This window comes from Lontra canadensis, unplaced genomic scaffold (genome assembly GCF_010015895.1).
Source record: "Lontra canadensis isolate GAN:19392208 unplaced genomic scaffold, GSC_riverotter_1.0 scaffold54, whole genome shotgun sequence".
NCBI lineage: Eukaryota > Metazoa > Chordata > Mammalia > Carnivora > Mustelidae > Lontra > Lontra canadensis.
Genome location: NW_022631048.1, coordinates 9,858,146 through 9,875,153, shown reverse-complemented (window position 1 = coordinate 9,875,153; position 17,008 = coordinate 9,858,146). Strand labels below are relative to the sequence as shown.

The 17,008-nt window shown below is 50.3% G+C and overlaps 2 protein-coding genes across 3 annotated transcripts in view; one reads left to right on the top strand and one right to left on the bottom strand.

The window, feature by feature from the left end:
• Window positions 1-1,914: 1,914 nt before the first annotated feature.
• LOC116877871 (collagen alpha-1(I) chain-like) lies at window positions 1,915-3,732 on the bottom strand. Its single transcript, XM_032874929.1, has 2 exons — window positions 2,743-3,732; window positions 1,915-2,594 (listed from the first exon to the last, which is right to left on the bottom strand). The coding sequence occupies exons 1-2, from the start codon at window positions 3,713-3,715 to the stop codon at window positions 2,587-2,589; spliced, it is 981 nt and encodes a 326-aa protein (XP_032730820.1). The 5' UTR covers window positions 3,716-3,732; the 3' UTR covers window positions 1,915-2,586.
• A 454-nt stretch (window positions 3,733-4,186) lies between these two features.
• IKZF1 (IKAROS family zinc finger 1) overlaps window positions 4,187-17,008 on the top strand; it is a 92,216-nt gene continuing 79,394 nt past the window's right edge. Inside the window, exon 1 of one of the 2 annotated variants that reach the window (XM_032875000.1) lies at window positions 4,187-4,521. The gene's annotated coding sequence lies outside the window, so the exon portion shown is untranslated. Of the gene's footprint in view, window positions 4,522-8,449; window positions 8,564-17,008 lie in introns of those variants that run through there. The other variant, XM_032875001.1, reaches the window with a different exon arrangement.

Genomic DNA, 17,008 nt, shown 5'->3' with positions numbered 1-17,008 from the left:
GCATTTCCCACCCAGCCCTGCCCACTGGGCACTCCTAACTCCTTGGAAGCTCCCCCTGCTCCTCCCCCATGTCACGTTCCTTCCCTTCTAGATATAGTGACTTAGAAAAAGTGCTTAGAAAAAATATCCATAATCACCAAACTGTGGAAAGAGCCCAGATGCCCTTTAACAGATGAATGGATAAAGGAGATGTGGTCCATATATACAATGGAATATTATGTCTCCATCAGAAAGGATGAATACCCAACTTTTGTATCAACATGGATGGGACTGGAAGAGATTATGCTGAGTGAAATAAGTCAAGCAGAGAGAGTCAATTATCATATGGTTTCACTTACTTGTGGAGCATAAGGAATAGCATGGAGGACATTAGGAGAAGGAAGGGAAAAATGAAGGGGGTGGGGATCAGAAAGGAAGGTGAACCATGAGAGACTGTGGACTCTGAGAAACAAATTGAGGGTTTTAGAGGGGTGAGGGGTGCAGGGATGGGTGAGTGGGTGATGGGTATTCAGGAAGGCATGGATTGCATGGAGCACTGGGTGTTATATGTAAACAATGAATCAGGGAACACTACATCAAAAACTAATGATGTACTGTATAGTGACTAACATAACACACACACAAAAATAATAATAATAAAAAAAAAAGAAAAAGAAAAAGTCAACCCTGGAGGAATGAGCCTGGGAGCAGGGCGGAGGGGGTGGGATGGTCAAGAACTTTGCCCCTGCCAGCAACCCTTAGTTTTCCAAAACCAGAAGAAACAAAAGCTAGAGATCTTGAAAACTGGGGAAAAGAAACCAAAGAAGCAGAGTCCTTGTTGCAAAAGTTTCGTCCATGTCCTAGTCTTTTCCCCCCTGTTCCTGTTCCTTTTCAGAGGAAACTGCCTGAGTTCTGTATTCCTTTAACACTGTAGAAGGACAATAGAATTTTTTTTTTCTTTTACAAAAATCTCTTCCTGTTACTTAAAAATGATTCCTGCTGTTTCCCAACTGCTGGGGGGGGGTGCTCGTTTGTTGCCCTTTAGCAGACATCTTTAAACTGAAGAAGGATACAGTTATAATCATAGGAAATTACTTCCTTCAGCTCATTTAATTTCCCCTAATCCTATCAACACCCTTGTAAAGTAGGTGTGCTCTGCAGATGACAAGCAAGGGAAGCCCAGAGAGGTTAAGTAACGTTCCAAGACTCACACAAGGAGTAAGAAAGGAAACAATGGATCATATCCTATCACCTCAAGCATCCTTTCACTCTGTAAAACTGACTCCCCTTTGAAATCTTCTCCAGTCTCTCCCAGCATAAAAGTGCCAATAGCTGCATCCCTTATTACAGCAAGCTCTGAATAAGTACTTTGTGATTCATTCTATAGGGATTCTTTGTGATTTTGATAATATCTCAAAAGAAGAAAAACTGATAATTTGGCAGTTACTGTCTGAAAAAACGAGGCCGTCCTTCATTAAACAGTGCAATATTATTATGTATATATTCTAAAGAAACAAAATTACTTTACACCTATAATTTTTTTTTCAAGTATCACATGTTTCAATTTATCCTGATAGATTTTCCCCTCCGATGTGCTTTAATTATTGATGTAAGCATCCTCTCTAGGGCCATGGTGTTCACCCACAGACCCCAGGTTACAATCTTGTGCTCTGCCTGTTTGGGTGTGGGAGGGGGAGAGGCCCATGAAGCCTGGTTTTCTCTGCTTGTTCTCCATCGCAAGAGGACACAGGTAGTTAGCAAGGTTCATAACAAACACTAGTGGCCACTCACAGAGTCCTCTTCTTGATGGGCAGAGGGCAAGAGCTTTCATATGTAAAATACGCAATCCGCAAACAACCCCAGGAGGTAGCTTACATTATTACCACCAATCTCTAGATGGGAAAGTTGCTGTCTCAGAGAGGTTTAGGATCTTGGTTAGGACCACACAGCCTAAACTCTCAGGGTCCTTTACCTCCTATTCCTCTGCCTCAGGAGGAAATGCCTTGGCCTGGAGACTACATCTGGGTCCTTGAGTCCCACTCCTAGGGACCATGGCATACATTTAAAAAGACACATCGGGAAGCAAAGGGTGCTGTGTGCACCTAAGAACCAGAGATGTCCCATAACCCCTCCACTACAATATTTTTGGCCCCAAGCCTTGAATCTTGTGTTTGTTGCTTTGTTTAGTCCTGACAAAAGGACTTTTAGGATGAACGAAGTAGCACTCGCTTCTTTTGCAGGTAAGGACAGTGAGGCTCAAAGAGGTTCAGTATCTTGCCTAAGGACATACAGGCAAGGAGTGGACTAAGGATTAAAGCAATGAACCTTTCACTAGTTCCTCTTCCTCTGGACTCCAAACAGGGGGAGTCAGTGGGCTCAGGGCTCACAACATCAAAATGTCCGTCAGCACGAATTGAGTAGCAGGTGTTGCATAAGTGATCCAGGAAGAACTCGTCCAGATGCTGTCTGTGGTTCTCGGAAGGTAGGAGAGACTTCTCCAGGATGGCACCAGGCAAAGCCAATCCCCAAGAGTGCCTGGGTGCTGCCACCAGCAGCCTCCTGGGCCAGGCCACAGCCTTCCCCGGTGGCTGCCATTCCTTGCCACACTCAAGGGCCTGAAATGACATTTTCCGCATGTTACCTGTCTCCACCTGGAAGGCCTGCCCGAGTGTTGAGCGGCTCACTCAGCCCTGTCCCTCCCTCAACGCCCAAGGGCGATCAGGGCAAATCTACGGAATTCACGGTTCTCCCACTTCTGCTCACACTGAACACTGTCGCCCGGCTCCTGCTGGGGTGGGGCCCGGCTCACGAGAATGATGATGGGCTCCTCGCAGAGTGTGGAGAGGTTCTCCGTCTGCACGGCATTCTTCTTCAGCGGAGACCCACAGGGCGCCTCAACACGCGCGCTTCTGGGCTCAGGGAGGGAGGGGTCTGCGGTGCCAAGAGCCGCGGTACCAGGTTGCAGGATTGCCTTTGGTGTCACCTCCTCCCGCAGCCGTCCCTTCACCCTTGCGTGTGCACACAGGCCGGATGGAAGGCGCGATGCTAACGGCTGCCTGAGCAGGTGGGAGGGAAGAGAGACGAGAGGTATTCCATTGGTTGTCTGGGAAAATGAATTGCACCTTCCCCTCACTTGCGGAGGATCAACTTTTCCCACCCCCTCGGGTGGGCACTCATCACCCGGGGTCGCAGCCAGAACCTGGGCGCCCAGTGGCCCCAGTTCGAGGGAAGTAGAGCTGGGCGGGCAGTGGACGCCCCCAGTCACCGGGGGAAAGTGCTTCACGATGTCCCGCGTCCCGAGGGTCCCCGCGCCGGGGCGAGCAGCCCCGGCACCGCGGCTCCCGCCTCCAGCTGCCCCGCACGCGCCGCCCGCGCCGGGCCCCCAAGGGTTAAGCGCGGGCCCCGCGGCGCCGCGGCCGATCCCAACACCGGGTCCCGGGCGCAGAGAGCCGGCGGCCACCTGCCGCGCGGAGCCGCGGAGCGATGCGGCGCTGGAATGAGGAAGCGCGGCGGCGAGGGGAGGGCCCGGGCGCGCTGCGCGCGGGGGTGGCGGCGGCGCGCCGAGCGGGCCTGGCGCGGGCGAGCGGGCTGCAGCCGGCGGCGGTGCCAGCAGGTACGGCCCGCGCCGGCCGCCGCCCCGGCAGCCCTGGGGGCCGGGAGCCAGCCTCGCGCCCTGGCAAAGTTTGTGCACGCGGTCCCGGAGTTGCGGTCGGACTGCACCGCGGGAAGCGGCCATCCCGCGGCGGGGCGGGGACGGAGGCGGCGCGTCCCGTTCCGCACCCCGCTCCGCGCCCGGGTCCCTGTCCCGTCCCGCGCCCATCTCTACTTCCCGCTCCGAGTCCCCCTCCGCGCCCGACTGAGCGCGGCCGCCCCGCACCGCCCTCTCCGAGTCCCGCGCCGCCCCGCGCCGCGCTCGGGTCCCGCTCGGTGTTCCGGAGCCGCGAGCCAGGCGAGGGCAGGGCCGTGCGCGCGGGGCGGGGCGGCTGCGGGCCGGTGGCGCCGCGGCCCGAGGAGTGCACCTCCCCAAAGTTTGCGGAGCGCGGGCCGCGGGCCGCGGGCGCGCACTCCGGCCGCCGCCAATCTGGGAGGCCGCAGGTGGCGAGGCGCCGGCCCGCGGGGCGCGGCGCGGAGGGGCCCAGGTGCGCGGCCCGTGGGCGGCGCTGTGCGCTCGGGGCAAGCCGGCCGGCAGCGAGCGCGAAAGCCGGGTCGGAGCCGGCGGGGGGTGGGGAGGGTGGCGGAGAAATGGGGAACAATGCGAGTGAGCAACTTCAGGAAGTCATTGTGAAAGAAAGCTGGGAAGAGCTCGGCGGCCAAGTTAGCAGGGCATTCTAACAAGTGCATGCGCGGCCCGCGCCCGGGGCGGCGACTGCGGCGACAGTCCCTGGGTCCCCGCGGAGCGCCGCCGAGCCCGGGCGGGACCTTGGAGGTGGCGAGGCGGCCGGCCCGGGCGAGCCCGGCAGGGCAGAGGGAGCCCCGACCCCGAGGTTGCTCTCCGCGCCTGAGGATCAGTCTTGGCCCCCAAAGTGCGACGCACACATCCACGTGAGTGTTTTCGAATTGAATTTCAATAGGAAAACTCCGGGTAGCCGGTGGATTAGGGAGAGAGGAGGGAGAGAGAGAGAAGGAAAGAATGAGAAGACGGGGCAGTCAGATTCGGAAGCCCTGGTTTCGCTCAGGTCGGCCTCTCGGTTCTGCGGACGGCAAGAGCGCCCAGTTTGCCAGAGCCTCCGCCAGCTTGTGCTGCGACCGCAGGCGCAGGGCCGGGCCGGCAGTGGGGCGCTTGTGCGGCGCCCTGCTGTCACCGTGAGGGGGACGTTCTACCCCCACTTACATTACACTGTATAGACCTGCCTCTAGCTCACGGAAGTCAGGCTTTATAAAGTCGTTCGTACAGAGCTTTCCTTTCTTATTTCTGGGGTGAGAGCATTTTGCTTATACGGTAAAATAATTAGATCGTGCCTGAACTCGCTTTCTGCAAGATGCAGAATTACCCCGGTTTGAAAAGTTAGTAGGACTTCTGCAGACTGCGATTTTGGCTATCGGGTTTCTAAACTCCCTGGTAATGAGGCATCAGGTTACTAGCGACTGGATTTGCAATGTATGTTTAAAAAAAAAAAAAATCGCCAAGGGTTCTCCGTGGTTCTTAAGGAATTGTGGGGAAGAGGAGATGGGTTTTTTCCCTTCTAATTAGGAGGCACAGAGTATGGCGTGTAGAAAGCGGACATGCACAGCTTTCCAAAGCAGTCCCCCCGTCGTCGCTCTGGGCTGCAGCCGGCCCAGAGCGAATTCAAGGCAAGCTTGCCTGCCGCTCATATCCCACCCTGCTTCCGACTCTGCATCTCAGCTCCCAGGTACCTTGTTTTAAACTTGGAGACACAAACTGCTGTTGAACGAATACTTGCTTGCGAGCCAAATCAACTTCTGTTAAGGGAGAAAAAACGTATGGAGGTTGAAAATATTTAATCTGGACAATATTTAAAGTTTCATAGAAATTGAAATGGTTGCAAGGATTGGTTCACTTGGTTCTGAGTTGAGAGGAGACAGGAAACTGCAGGAAATGGTGGGAGCCTTGTGAATTTGTTTCTTTGTTTGAAGATGTTTGGTGAGGCTCCTTGGACCCATCTTTTATGTGGAATTTTAAAAGTACCAGTTTTTTTTTTTCATATTAAATGTCAGAATTGTTTTAGTGGCAAATTAGGTTATTTGATATGTGGCAAGAAATTTAAACAGTGCCAAATATCCGTGAAAGGATTACCTGCTTCCATCATAGAATATGCAGAACATGATAAAAAAAATAACTTGTCTGAACAGATGTGGATAATGATGGCACATTTTAAAATCCTGTACACTCCTGGTTTGATGGAATGCATCCGATTTCAAAACTTTCCAGGAACATACGTGTTTATACCTTTTTTTACGTGGCAAAAAAAATGTGCTTCCCGGTCTTGAAGTCCCCCAGAGCGGAGGCCAGAGCAGATGCTTGAGTTAAAGGGTCATGCTTCTTCCCCTTTTGTTTCATGGTGATGGTTGAAGGCAGGAGCTCTAAAAACTCCAGCATGCTTGCTTGTTGGTGTATGTAATTCACCAGCGTTTTAATGGAAAGGCTACATCCTTACACATCCTAGGAAATCAGAAACATGGTAGCAAGAGGAGCTCATCCGCTGGGTCTCACCGGGTGCGCTTGTGGGTCCCTAAATAAAAGTGCGTTTTGTCCTATTCTTGTGGGTCCCTAAAATAAAAAGCATGCTTGTGTATTCTTTTGAGAACTTGGTCCGTGGTTTCTTGAGAGAGGATACACTGAGGCTGTCCTTGGCACCATTTTCTTTGTTGAAAAATTGAGATCCGGGTGAATTTCCTGGCCAGGACGTCTGAAGCCCCAGGGTGCTGGGGTCCACTGAGCCTTGGTCACTCAGCTAGGGACTTAAGAGTTTGAGAATGGATGATGGTTCTTTATTTGTTGTTGTTGGTTTTTTTTCCCCTCCATTTGGATTGGTGTATTTCATGTGTGGGTCCTAGGGCAGCATATTGGCAACATAAATGTCAGACTTTGCAAATTTGACGCAACACTGTCCTACAGAGTGTCCTGCGACGAAACGCCCCCGCCCCCCACGTGTACAGGTGTTCTGTGTATACGTCAAGATTATGTGTGCATTGACAGATATAGGAAATAAAGAAATTCATTGAGTCTGTGCACACACACACACACACACATACAGAGTCACACAGCATGCATAGGGCACACAGAGAGAGGTGTGGGGGGCAGGATGAGAAAGAGTCTTCACATTGCACAAACCTAACCTGAGTAATAAAGTATCACCATTTAGGTTCTGTGTGTTTGGTTGGTTTTTACCTTTCACTAAAGAAGGATGGGTTTTCCTTTTTATACTGTTGAGTGTAGACATAAATGATACGAGTACTTTGGGTGTTTGCCTAACACTGTTAACCCAGAATCTGTCATGGATAGCACCATTTCGTGGCGTGTGTGTGTGTGTGTGTGTGTGTGTTTTCCTGCCCCTCTAATCTTTGTAATTCTGAAATAATTTCACTATGAGATAAGTATTGGTTTTTGTTGACTTATCCTGATGGAGATCCATTCGAGGAGCTGCTCACAGAGAGCACACAGAGCCCCCTTTATGTTCTGTGGGAACCTTTGGAACTTGTCAGCCTGACTGGCCTTTTTGGGGACTGTGACTCCTGCTTCCAACCACGAGATGCTGTACCTCTTGGCCTGGCCGTGAAGGTTTCTCCCTGCCCTGGGTCGGTAGGTTATTCTTTTGGGAACCCTCAGGCTTGGGTGCATGCAATCGTTCCAGGTCCCCAAAACACAAGATGTAGAAGCAACAAGTGACCCATCGTCTCAGGCTTTCAGAAGATCCTCGATCTCGTGTGCACCTTGAGATGGGTCATCGTTTGGCTCACACCAGGCACAGGGGCACGTGTGATCTAGATGGTAGAGAGTTTGTGTTGCAGCATATGGGTGTGAGACACATACACACGCATACGTTTAAAGTTCGGATGGGGAGGGAAATAAGAATGGGGCCGGCATGCGCCAGACCCGACTCCAGCAGCTTCTTCTTGGGGACCCAAGGTTTTACTCCGTTCTCGGCAGTTTAAGAACCGACCTCACACCCAGGGGTCTCTCTCTGCCGTTCCTGGGATACACGCTCCCATCCTTCCCCCTTCTGCGCCGTTCCAGGGATGGCTTTTGTTTGATGTCATTTTTTTAAACGTGCGATGCTCCTCTGACAACTATCTCTCAGACGTGACAAGACGTGCAGCGTGAAACACAGCCAGACAAAGGATGCAGTGCACACGCTCCTGAGTGGGGGGTGGGGCCCTGCCCCACCCCCCGCTTGTGTGTGTGTGTGTGTGTGTGTGTGTGTGTGTGTGTCGCTATGGGTCACTCCCAAGAGGGGCCCACAGAGCGCCAGTGGTGGCCGCGCCCCTAGAGGCCACGTCCTCCTCACTTCCATTGGCTTTGTATCCTTCTCAGAGTAGACTGCGAGCCACAGGAGGGACCCACAGGTGTCTTCAGGGACCCGCCTGGCGACAAACTGTTAAAAGTGGTGAAAACCCAGAGTCGCAGGTGGGGGGCCCGCTGTCTTTCCCCGATGTAGGCCTGGCCCTGTTTCCCTTCTCCCATGGCCACGGCCACGGCCACGGTCACGGCCACGGTCACGTCGGCCTTTGGGGAACTCACAATTCCTGCTGACTAAAAGAGCTCCGGCCCCACCACAGGCCTGTCAAATGAGACATCCTAGTAATCTCGGAACCCGTTTCGGTCGGCACAGGAAGCCCAGGCTCCCTTCCTGCCCGTGTTTTCCTGAGAGAAAACTATCTTCCCTCCTTTTTTGCATATTTGGCAAATGGTTCCACCTTTCTCTCCGCCCCAGGGGAGTGCGAAGGCGGTGGCGGAGGACAGGGCCTACCGGCCTGCCACCCGGGGCAGCAGGGTCCTTCCCAGGTGGCTGATGGCAGGGACTCCGCGTGCGTGACCCAGGGTCCGAAGACCCCCATCCTCCAAAAGCGGCATTGGTGTGGGAAGGCAGCACCCCCGCAGTCTCTGGGAGGCACGGGTTGACCGGTGAGTGCCACTCACACTTTCTCTGCGGCGCTTACTAGACGGGGACAGCCAGCGTGGCCTCTCTTCCTGGTGGCCTGCGCCTGCCCGGCCAGGCCCGGCTCCCCTCCGCAGCCTGTCTGGGTGATGGAGAGCATCATTATACACCATTGGCATGCGCTGCTTTCGGGTTGTCCCATGCCCCACCTCCTGATGGCTGGTGGCACGGGGCCACGGCTTAACGGATTGCCTAAAATGGGGCCTAATTAGTGGAAAAGTGCCTTCTTCATATTTTCTCACTCAAGTGTGCAATGATTCATTTTTCTCCAGCAATCAGCTCACTGCCGAAGGCTATCTGACTCTTCCTGCCATTTTCGCGCCAAAAGTTAGCAGTCACGGACACGGTGCAGCGCTTCCCGGCCAGGGGGGGGGGGGGGGGGGCGCAGCGGGGTGAGGAGGGGGCACCCAGCATTGGTCCTCTGTCCCCCTTCCCAGCTCTTCCTTCTCCCTCCCGGTCTCTCTCCCTCTTCCTCCTTTCTCTGGGTGGGGTGGGGGGGAGGGGAGGTTGCCTTGGGAGTCCATGGAAACAACTAAGAACGGCATCAAGTACATTTTAAGTGCTCGTACGCATCCCGACAGAGAGTTTCAGGCTCCATTTTGGAAATCATCCTGATAGCAGCCCTCTAAAGCGTTTTCTGTTCGTTTGAAACTATTTAAAATGGAACACTATGGCTCAGAGTCCTTTTCTGAAGCGCCGAGTTCTGTTAGGAATATTGATTCGCCTGTTTGGGGTGAATTTCTCTTGTGGAATCTGATTTTCACTAGTCAGGCTAGAGCCCATGAAACAGCACAAAAGACCCCTCCTTGGCCCCCGGGGTGGGGGAATGTTTGCTTTAGAATCTTTAGGAGAAATGAAAATGAGGAATTGATCTTTCATGAGCTTGCTTCGGAGACACTCTGAAACATCCTCCCCTCCCTGTGCTTTTAAGGCAAAGAGAGAGAGCAAGCCTGCGACCCCCTGGTGCGAGCCCCACTTTCCAGCCTGAAAAAGTGACCTTTTCCTTCTCTTTTGTGGCGAGTTTTGTGGAGGGCGGAAAATTAAAATGATATTCAAAGAGATCCACAGTGAAAACATATTGATAAGTTGTGTATCCCACTTCATTCAACCAAAATCACCCTGCTAATTATCTGAGGTTGTTAGAGATAAGGCCATTAATTACCATTTAAAAATGGTTTGGAAATTTCTAGTGCTTTTCTGCACGTGTGTTCCTGCTTCTACTGGGAGTTGTCTGTATTTCCCTGCATTTAAAGAATTTCCAGCTCTGTTTAGAGCAGCCTGGGCTCTTGTGAAAGAAATGGAACTTGCTGAACGGCAACGGCGAAATACTTAAAGCAAAGCATTGAAAATAAATAATTTAGGCTCCTTTAAGGGCTGCCAGGGAATCGGATGGTAGTGTTTAAAATGAGTTTTCCTCTCTTTTGCCCTCTGACGGACAAGAGCATTTCTCTGCCAGGTTACAAATAAACACACGCCAATTTCTGTGGCCCCTCAAATGAGGAAGTTGTAAGCTTTCTCCCCCACGCACCCCCCCTCCCACCGGGTCTGCATGAGGACCTTGTAGGCTAAATGTTGGGTGGGGTGGGGCCCCCAAACCCACCAGGATGTTGCATTCACGTGGACCATGTCCTTCGTTCTGTGGTTTTGGGTGTTTTCTCTTCGGGAGCCCTCCAGGTTGGGGCTGTAGCACAGGGAGACAGAGCTCTCTCTCTCTCAGAATAAAATGGAAATCTTGAACTTGTCTTGCTAATTTGCTCCAACTTAAACAGCCAGCTGAGACTATCAAGTAGTGTTCTCTCCTATGATTACTTGGTATATTCCCAGAGGAATCATTCTTACCAGATAACTTACCGAATGCATGTCTTCTCCCTTTTACTCTTCTCAATAAACTTGGTTTTGACTTCAGTGGGGCCGTTTGAGGTGAACGAGGTGAATTCCAGCGTTCTGCTAAGAGCTCGGGCTGGGATTCAGACCACCTGATTTGCGAATCCACCTTTCTGTGTTCTGTGAACCTAGTTTAAAACTGTGACCATAGGATTTTTCGTCTTTTTCATGAGGTTACCTTATTTCACGTGATTTTAGGTGATGATCTATGAGTGTTGCTGGTAGAACTGGGGAGCTCAGAACACACATATTGCAGGGAGAATTTCCTGTTTGCCCCGGAAGCCATGTGCTCATCGTGGGGGTTGGGGGGCAGCTGGTCATCAGGGGTCTGTCTGCAGCCCCGTCTCTGGAGCCAAGATGAAACCTCCCTTCTTACTGGTGCCCCCCCGCCCCACTCAGACTTTTCCATTGCAAGGAACAAGAAGTAGATAAACAGGGTAACTATGAATCCTGGGGCATGTTTGCTCCGAAACACATTTTCTCTGTGTGTGTATCTAGATTTTGTAGATCTTGTCTCACTACCAACCAGACAACAGAGACTTATCCAAAAATGGAAAAAATAAAAAAAATAAAAAGGTTAATAGTAACTAGCAGATTGTTCTTGGTGGTGGGTCGAATCAGCAATGACTTTTCAGTTATTGGAAATAAACATATTTGTATGGATTTGTCGACAACTGGATGTTCCTATCAAGACTTGGAGAATTGTACTTCTTGGGTCTAAATAAATTAGGTCTTTCACCAAAGAAACTCACACAAGCCCTGAAATAAAAAAAAAAAAAAAAAAAAAAAGAAAGAAAATATCCCAATAACCTTATAGAAGGCCCAGAATTACAAGTGTGTGTGTGTGTGTGTGTGTGTGTGTGTGTGTGGAATATATGTATGTATTTGGAATGTTATGAGTGGATTTGCATGTTCAGCTTTAATTTTGAGCTTTCACATGTCCCCACTAAAGGATCTGCTAATATGTTAAGTGAAATCACTGCTGAGAAGGCAGGATAATATACTGTATTCTTTGTGAGAACAGCCCATTGTCTTGCTGAGTAAAACACTTTGTGAATATTGTAACTTTGTATTTATGCATTTTTTTAAAAAAGTGAAAACGACACTTCACACAAATTGGAATACAAAATTATGCCTGGGCTCTGCAGTCTCCTCACTTTATCATAATAAATGACAACACTATCAGCACTTTTGGGACCGTCATTATTTGGGGACAGTTTATATATATATACATTTTTTTTTCAAGATGTTTAAGTCTCATTTTTGTTGCATGGCTGCTGACCATGCATGAAGGTCTTCTAAAACTGGGAAGAGGGTAGAAGGAAATGATTCTAAACTTAGATTTTTTGACTTAAGTGATGAAACGAAGTGTAAAAAGCCATTTATATTTGAGGAAGCTGCTTAGGAAGTCGCCCATGATGACAGTCAAAATCAGGAAAAGTCCTATAAGCGCGCATGTAAATCTTTGACTCTGCATGTCTCTTCTATGGTGGCTGCATACACAGACCTTGCGGGTTATGTTGAGAGCCTGCGGTCTAGGAGCAAGGTGGTCTTTACTAAGAGGTCTCTTCTCTGCATAAGAGAAATGCATGGTACCAGTACCTTCCCAGGCCCCTGGAAATCCTTTCCTGGACCTGTGCTGGGGTAAATGTCTCTAACTCTGCCTTTTCTGTTGAAAGAAAAAAAGAAAGAAAGAAAGAAAGAAAGAGAGAGAGAGAGAGAGAAAGAAAGAAAGAAAGAAAGAAAGAAAGAAAGAAAGAAAGAAATGTCGAATTCAGTATCTCCCATCTTTCTTATACCTCACTTTGAGACGGGGGCTCCGTGATGCCATTTAGTGATAGCCGTGTGTTCTTTCCCTTCTGTACTAAATAGCTCTTGGCTCAGACCGTTTTCAAACAGCTCAGTTTTTAGCTGTATTTTGAAAAGTCTTCCTCAGTTCCCCGGACCCTTCCTCTTTTGCATATCAGTTCCTGACCCTAGGGGGGAAAAATTGTGAGGACAGAATTGCACATCTGAGCTAATTTGCCCTCAGAAAGCAGGTTCACTGTAGAACAAACCACTGGAGGCGTCTTCTGTGGCTCAGTTAAATATGGGGGAGGGGGAGCTGTCTGAAAGCCAAATTGGATTCCCTGCTGTCCTGTTGAAATCTTGTTTTTCATTGTTATTTGCGCCAGCAACGCTCTGTGGAATAATCATGAAAATGTGTAGATTGGCAGCTAATTTTTGAAAAATGAAAAGAATCAGAAATGAAATAAGAGTGCCCAGAAGTTTCTATGTTCTCCTGACCTGTTTTGTCAAGTTGTTAGGAAAATCTATAAGGTCCCCCTCACCAGACACAAAGACCTGGCCAATTGCTTCAGCTTTCTCTTGGAACATTTCTTTTTTTTAAGATACCGTGTAATTCACAGCGATATGATAGATTTGCAAAAATAAAATCTACCAATCTGCAAAATGAAAGAGCTCTCTCTGGGCAGGAATAATGGGTTTCATTAAAGAGGTCTGTGACCTAAGGCATTTTAAATAGATTATAGGCTTGGCCTGTGTTTTCCTCCTGTGCCCAGCCCCTTTAAAACAAGCATCCTTGAGTGTATAAGGGAAAAACCCCAAAATGGAACTCTAGTGCAACCTCACTTGTTGGGGAGGAAAAAAAAAATCAGTAGCATGCCCCTTATCAAATAAGGAGACTTTAACTTTATTGGAGAAGTTTTGTGATAAAAGTTGCCTTACTTGTGTAGGATTACCAAGGACACACTCCTTTTCTGTTAGGACACAGGTAACTTGTTCACACTTCTTGTGCATTGCCCATTTGAAATCTGGGACCATGGCACTGGGCTGAGGGGTTCACACAGGCTGGAGTGGTAGAGGGAAGAGTGCGTCTCCATTGAGTGCTTGTGGGTTCAAGTTCACTCCGTTGTTGTCTAGTTCGCGCCCTTGGCGGGGCTGATGTGTGGTGAGCCTCCATTGTTCTCATCCACCGAATGGAAATAATATACAGATTATGTACAATAACCGTACTCCTATGGCTTCATCGTGAAGATTAAAGGTACACACTTAGCAAATGAGTCTTGAATACTAGATCCATGCCAGGCACTGTCTCAGGCCCTCACACAGAGCAGTGGGCGAGGGGGACAGGGTGGACGGTCTTGTGGTTCTCTGCAGTTTGCCTGTTAAATGCCGTGGTCGGTTGTTTAAATAAAGCCAGCCAAGACCAGTATCCAATCCTTCACCATCTCTTTCTGGCACATACAAAGTTCTTAAGAAATGAGATCGCGCTGGGCAGAAGGTGACCATGTGTCTCAGGGGAGAGGAAAGGCATTGTTTTCGGTATTTATGTATTTGTTTTGATGGAAGCATAATTTTATTAGTGTCAGGCATACGGCACGATGATGTGATATTTGTGTACGTTGCACAGTGTTGCCCACGAGGAGCCTCACTAACAGCTGTCACCACTCAGAGTCACAAAAACCTGTGTGTGAGGCGTACTTTTAAGATTGACTCTGTTAGCAACTTTCGAACAGGCGGGACAGCATCTTACCAGCATCCCGCTGTACCAACATGGCTTTTTTTTTTTAAGTTCGTGTGTGTTGTTTAAACCACAGAGAGCTGAGATCTGTAAATCTTATGGAGGGGCTGGGTGCTCCCAGGGAATGGCTCACAGCCAGTTAGCCCGCCGTGCACTTGGCAGTGCTGGAATAGCCATGACATTGGACCACTTGGAAAGGAATCAAGGTGTGGTTCTTGACAGGCGTCTGGCTTTTCATTTAGACTTCATTAATTCCAACACCTTCTCAGAAGTATGGGAGAGGGGCGCCTGGGTGGCTCAGTGGGTTAAGCCGCTGCCTTCGGCTCAGGTCATGATCTCAGGGTCCTGGGATCGAGTCCCGCATCGGGCTCTCTGCTCAGCAGGGAGCCTGCTTCCCTCTCTCTCTCTCTCTCTGCCTGCCTCTCCATCTACTTGTGATCTGTCTGTCAAATAAATAAATAAAATCTTTAAAAAAAAAAAAAAGTATGGGAGAGCACTGCTGTCTCATAGCAAGTGCTGTGAAGAGCGGTGTTCATCTCAGGGCAAAGCGGGGTCTCGTGAGGAGGGCCGAGGACTGCCGCCAGCCCTGTGCACCTGCCAGTGGCCGTTGGGTCTTCCTTTGGCTCTTGGGGCTGTTCTTGGGGCTACCTGCTTTCTCGCAGGTACAAGTGAAGATGCTCCTGGAGACTTGCCCAGCCCCTGACTCGGGAACCATGACTGCCCAGGGCAGTTCTTCCCAGGAGAGAGCCAGATCCTAGTCCCTCATGGGTGTGGAAGAAGGAAAGAAGGACAGGGTCAGGGAGGTGGCGTATTTTCCAGAGTCTTCCTCTCACTGAGGGAAGCTCACTGGGGATAGCACTGGCAGTAAGACCCCTTTTCTCTGGCGGGGCTGCTGGAGAAGCACAGAGGTTCTGGGCTAGCTTTGCTCCTGTCTCTCACTTCTTTTGCTCAATCTTCTGCATCCCCCACTTTCTGGAGTCACTGATGTGCCAACCCCACTGAGCTCACACTAGGAAAGTCCTGTTGGAGCAGAAGGACCAGACAGACACAGAGGCAGAAACAGAGAGGGAGGGAGGAGGGATGAAGGAGACAAAAGAAAAGATGGGAAGAGATGTTCCATTCCATGCCTGCCCCAGAGTGGGAGATGAGCGGGCAGCGGCTTGTGACAGTGTGCTCCCGTAGAGGGGCGGCCAGCGACAGCCGCTGTCACGTTGGCCTTCACTTATCTCTGCATCTGTTTCCCGTGTGCGAGATCCAAACTGCTTGCTCCAGAGAAACAATAAGAGCTTTCAGGCTGTGGGAACTGCCCAGGTGACAGGTGTTTGCTGATGTCGTGTTTTCTGCCCTGTCGATCCGTGGAACTCTGGCCTTCAGTTGTTTGTGTCTTTCCCGTGCAGGGGAGAAAATCACAGTTCACCTCTGTAAAATATTCCTTGCCTCTGGCATCTCTGTGGTCCTGGTTTTTGTTTAAGGGCCGGTTTTAGTAATGGTTATGAATCCACTTGTGTGATGAACTCCTCTTTCTGATGGTGGAGATGATATCCAGCCCACACAGTGTTTTCCACTCGGCCCTGGACACAACTCCACGTGGGAGACGAGAGCTCGGTAAACACTGCCTGAAAATAAGCACTGAGCCTGGGTCGTGCACATGGTGGCCAGGACGGTGTGGCATCCTGCTGTCCCTTCCCAGATGCCCACAGATGTCTCTCTATAACCTTGGGTCTTGGAGGGGGTAGAATTTCCTCTCCCTCAATTAGTTTCCTGTTGCCAAATTATTCCTTTGGTCTTTGCCTAAAAGCCATCACTTTTCCCACAAAGTCATGACTGTTCCATCCCAAGAGATGAAAATTTGGGAGCTTGTCAAGTCCCACGCCTCCTGCGTGATGGCAGGCAGGACAGGCCACAGCATTCACAGGGCCCAGCACAGCCTGGGAAGGTGGGCCCTACACCCAGATTATCAAGGTCAGCACAATGGTGACAAGCAACTGTTACCCCAAGCAAGGGGACCCTCTCAGCACGGCCACACACCACAGGCAGTAGGGTCATTTGGGAGTATGACTGGAAATCTCAGTGGTGCTGATCACCCAGTGGAGTTCCGCATGGGGGAGTGGGGGTGTGAGGGGTGGGGGGTGGACCTTCAGTGAGAATGAGAATAGGCAGTTGCTCGGTGTGGCTGACCCCTAGCACAGTACTGTCCTGAGTGTCCAGGAGGCTGCTGGGGAGGGGGGTACTGGGGGGCCTGCTTCCAGGAAAGAACACATAGGACACACAAGCCAGGTGACTGCCCAGGACAAGGACTCTCCCGCCCAGAAGAGCTTGGTCTGGGCCTCGGACCATCTGTGTTCTGCTTTGTGGCACTTGTCACATGTCCCACGTGAACCAGCAGATGCATGATGGGGAACCTGGTGGGAATGGATTGTGTCCTGGCCTCAAACGCAGAGGGTCCCCACTGTGCCTCGAGGGAGGACACCTTCTCCCTTAGAGCCAAGATGGGGGCCTTAGGAAACAGTAGTTCTCTACTTGCACTTAGCTTGGATCTATACTGGGGTACCGGATAAATCAGTCCTTCAGCTGAGAAGTGTGTAGCCACTGAAATGAGGACATTGATGTAGATTTGCAAAATAAAAAGACACGTGACAGATTCAATGAAAAAACACTTTACAAGAGGCCATTTGGAATATGTTTAGTGTCCTGTTTTTGTAAAAAGCTCTGTGTGTGTGGAAGTTATGGGCATTTTCTTGTCTTTGTAAAAAAAAAAAAAAAAATTGTAAAAAATGTGTCACTTGCATGGCGAGAAGATTCCAAGTCAACATTCTACAGATTCTGTGTTAGCCCAGGATTTGTCACAACAAGATTCGAGTAATGCCGTCTGTCTCACCACTCAACACAGGGCGTTTGAAGACAGGTCTGTGACGCGGCAGTCAAACACTGTGCCCGCCTTCACTGAGTAGAACCTCACATTCATGCCACCCAAAGATGACAAAGATTTTTCTCATTGGACCCA

Coding starts and splice junctions, on each gene's coding strand:
- LOC116877871 (XM_032874929.1), bottom strand. CDS start 3,715: ATGGCCGCTTCCCGCGGTGCAGTCCGACCGCAACTCCGGGACCGCGTG.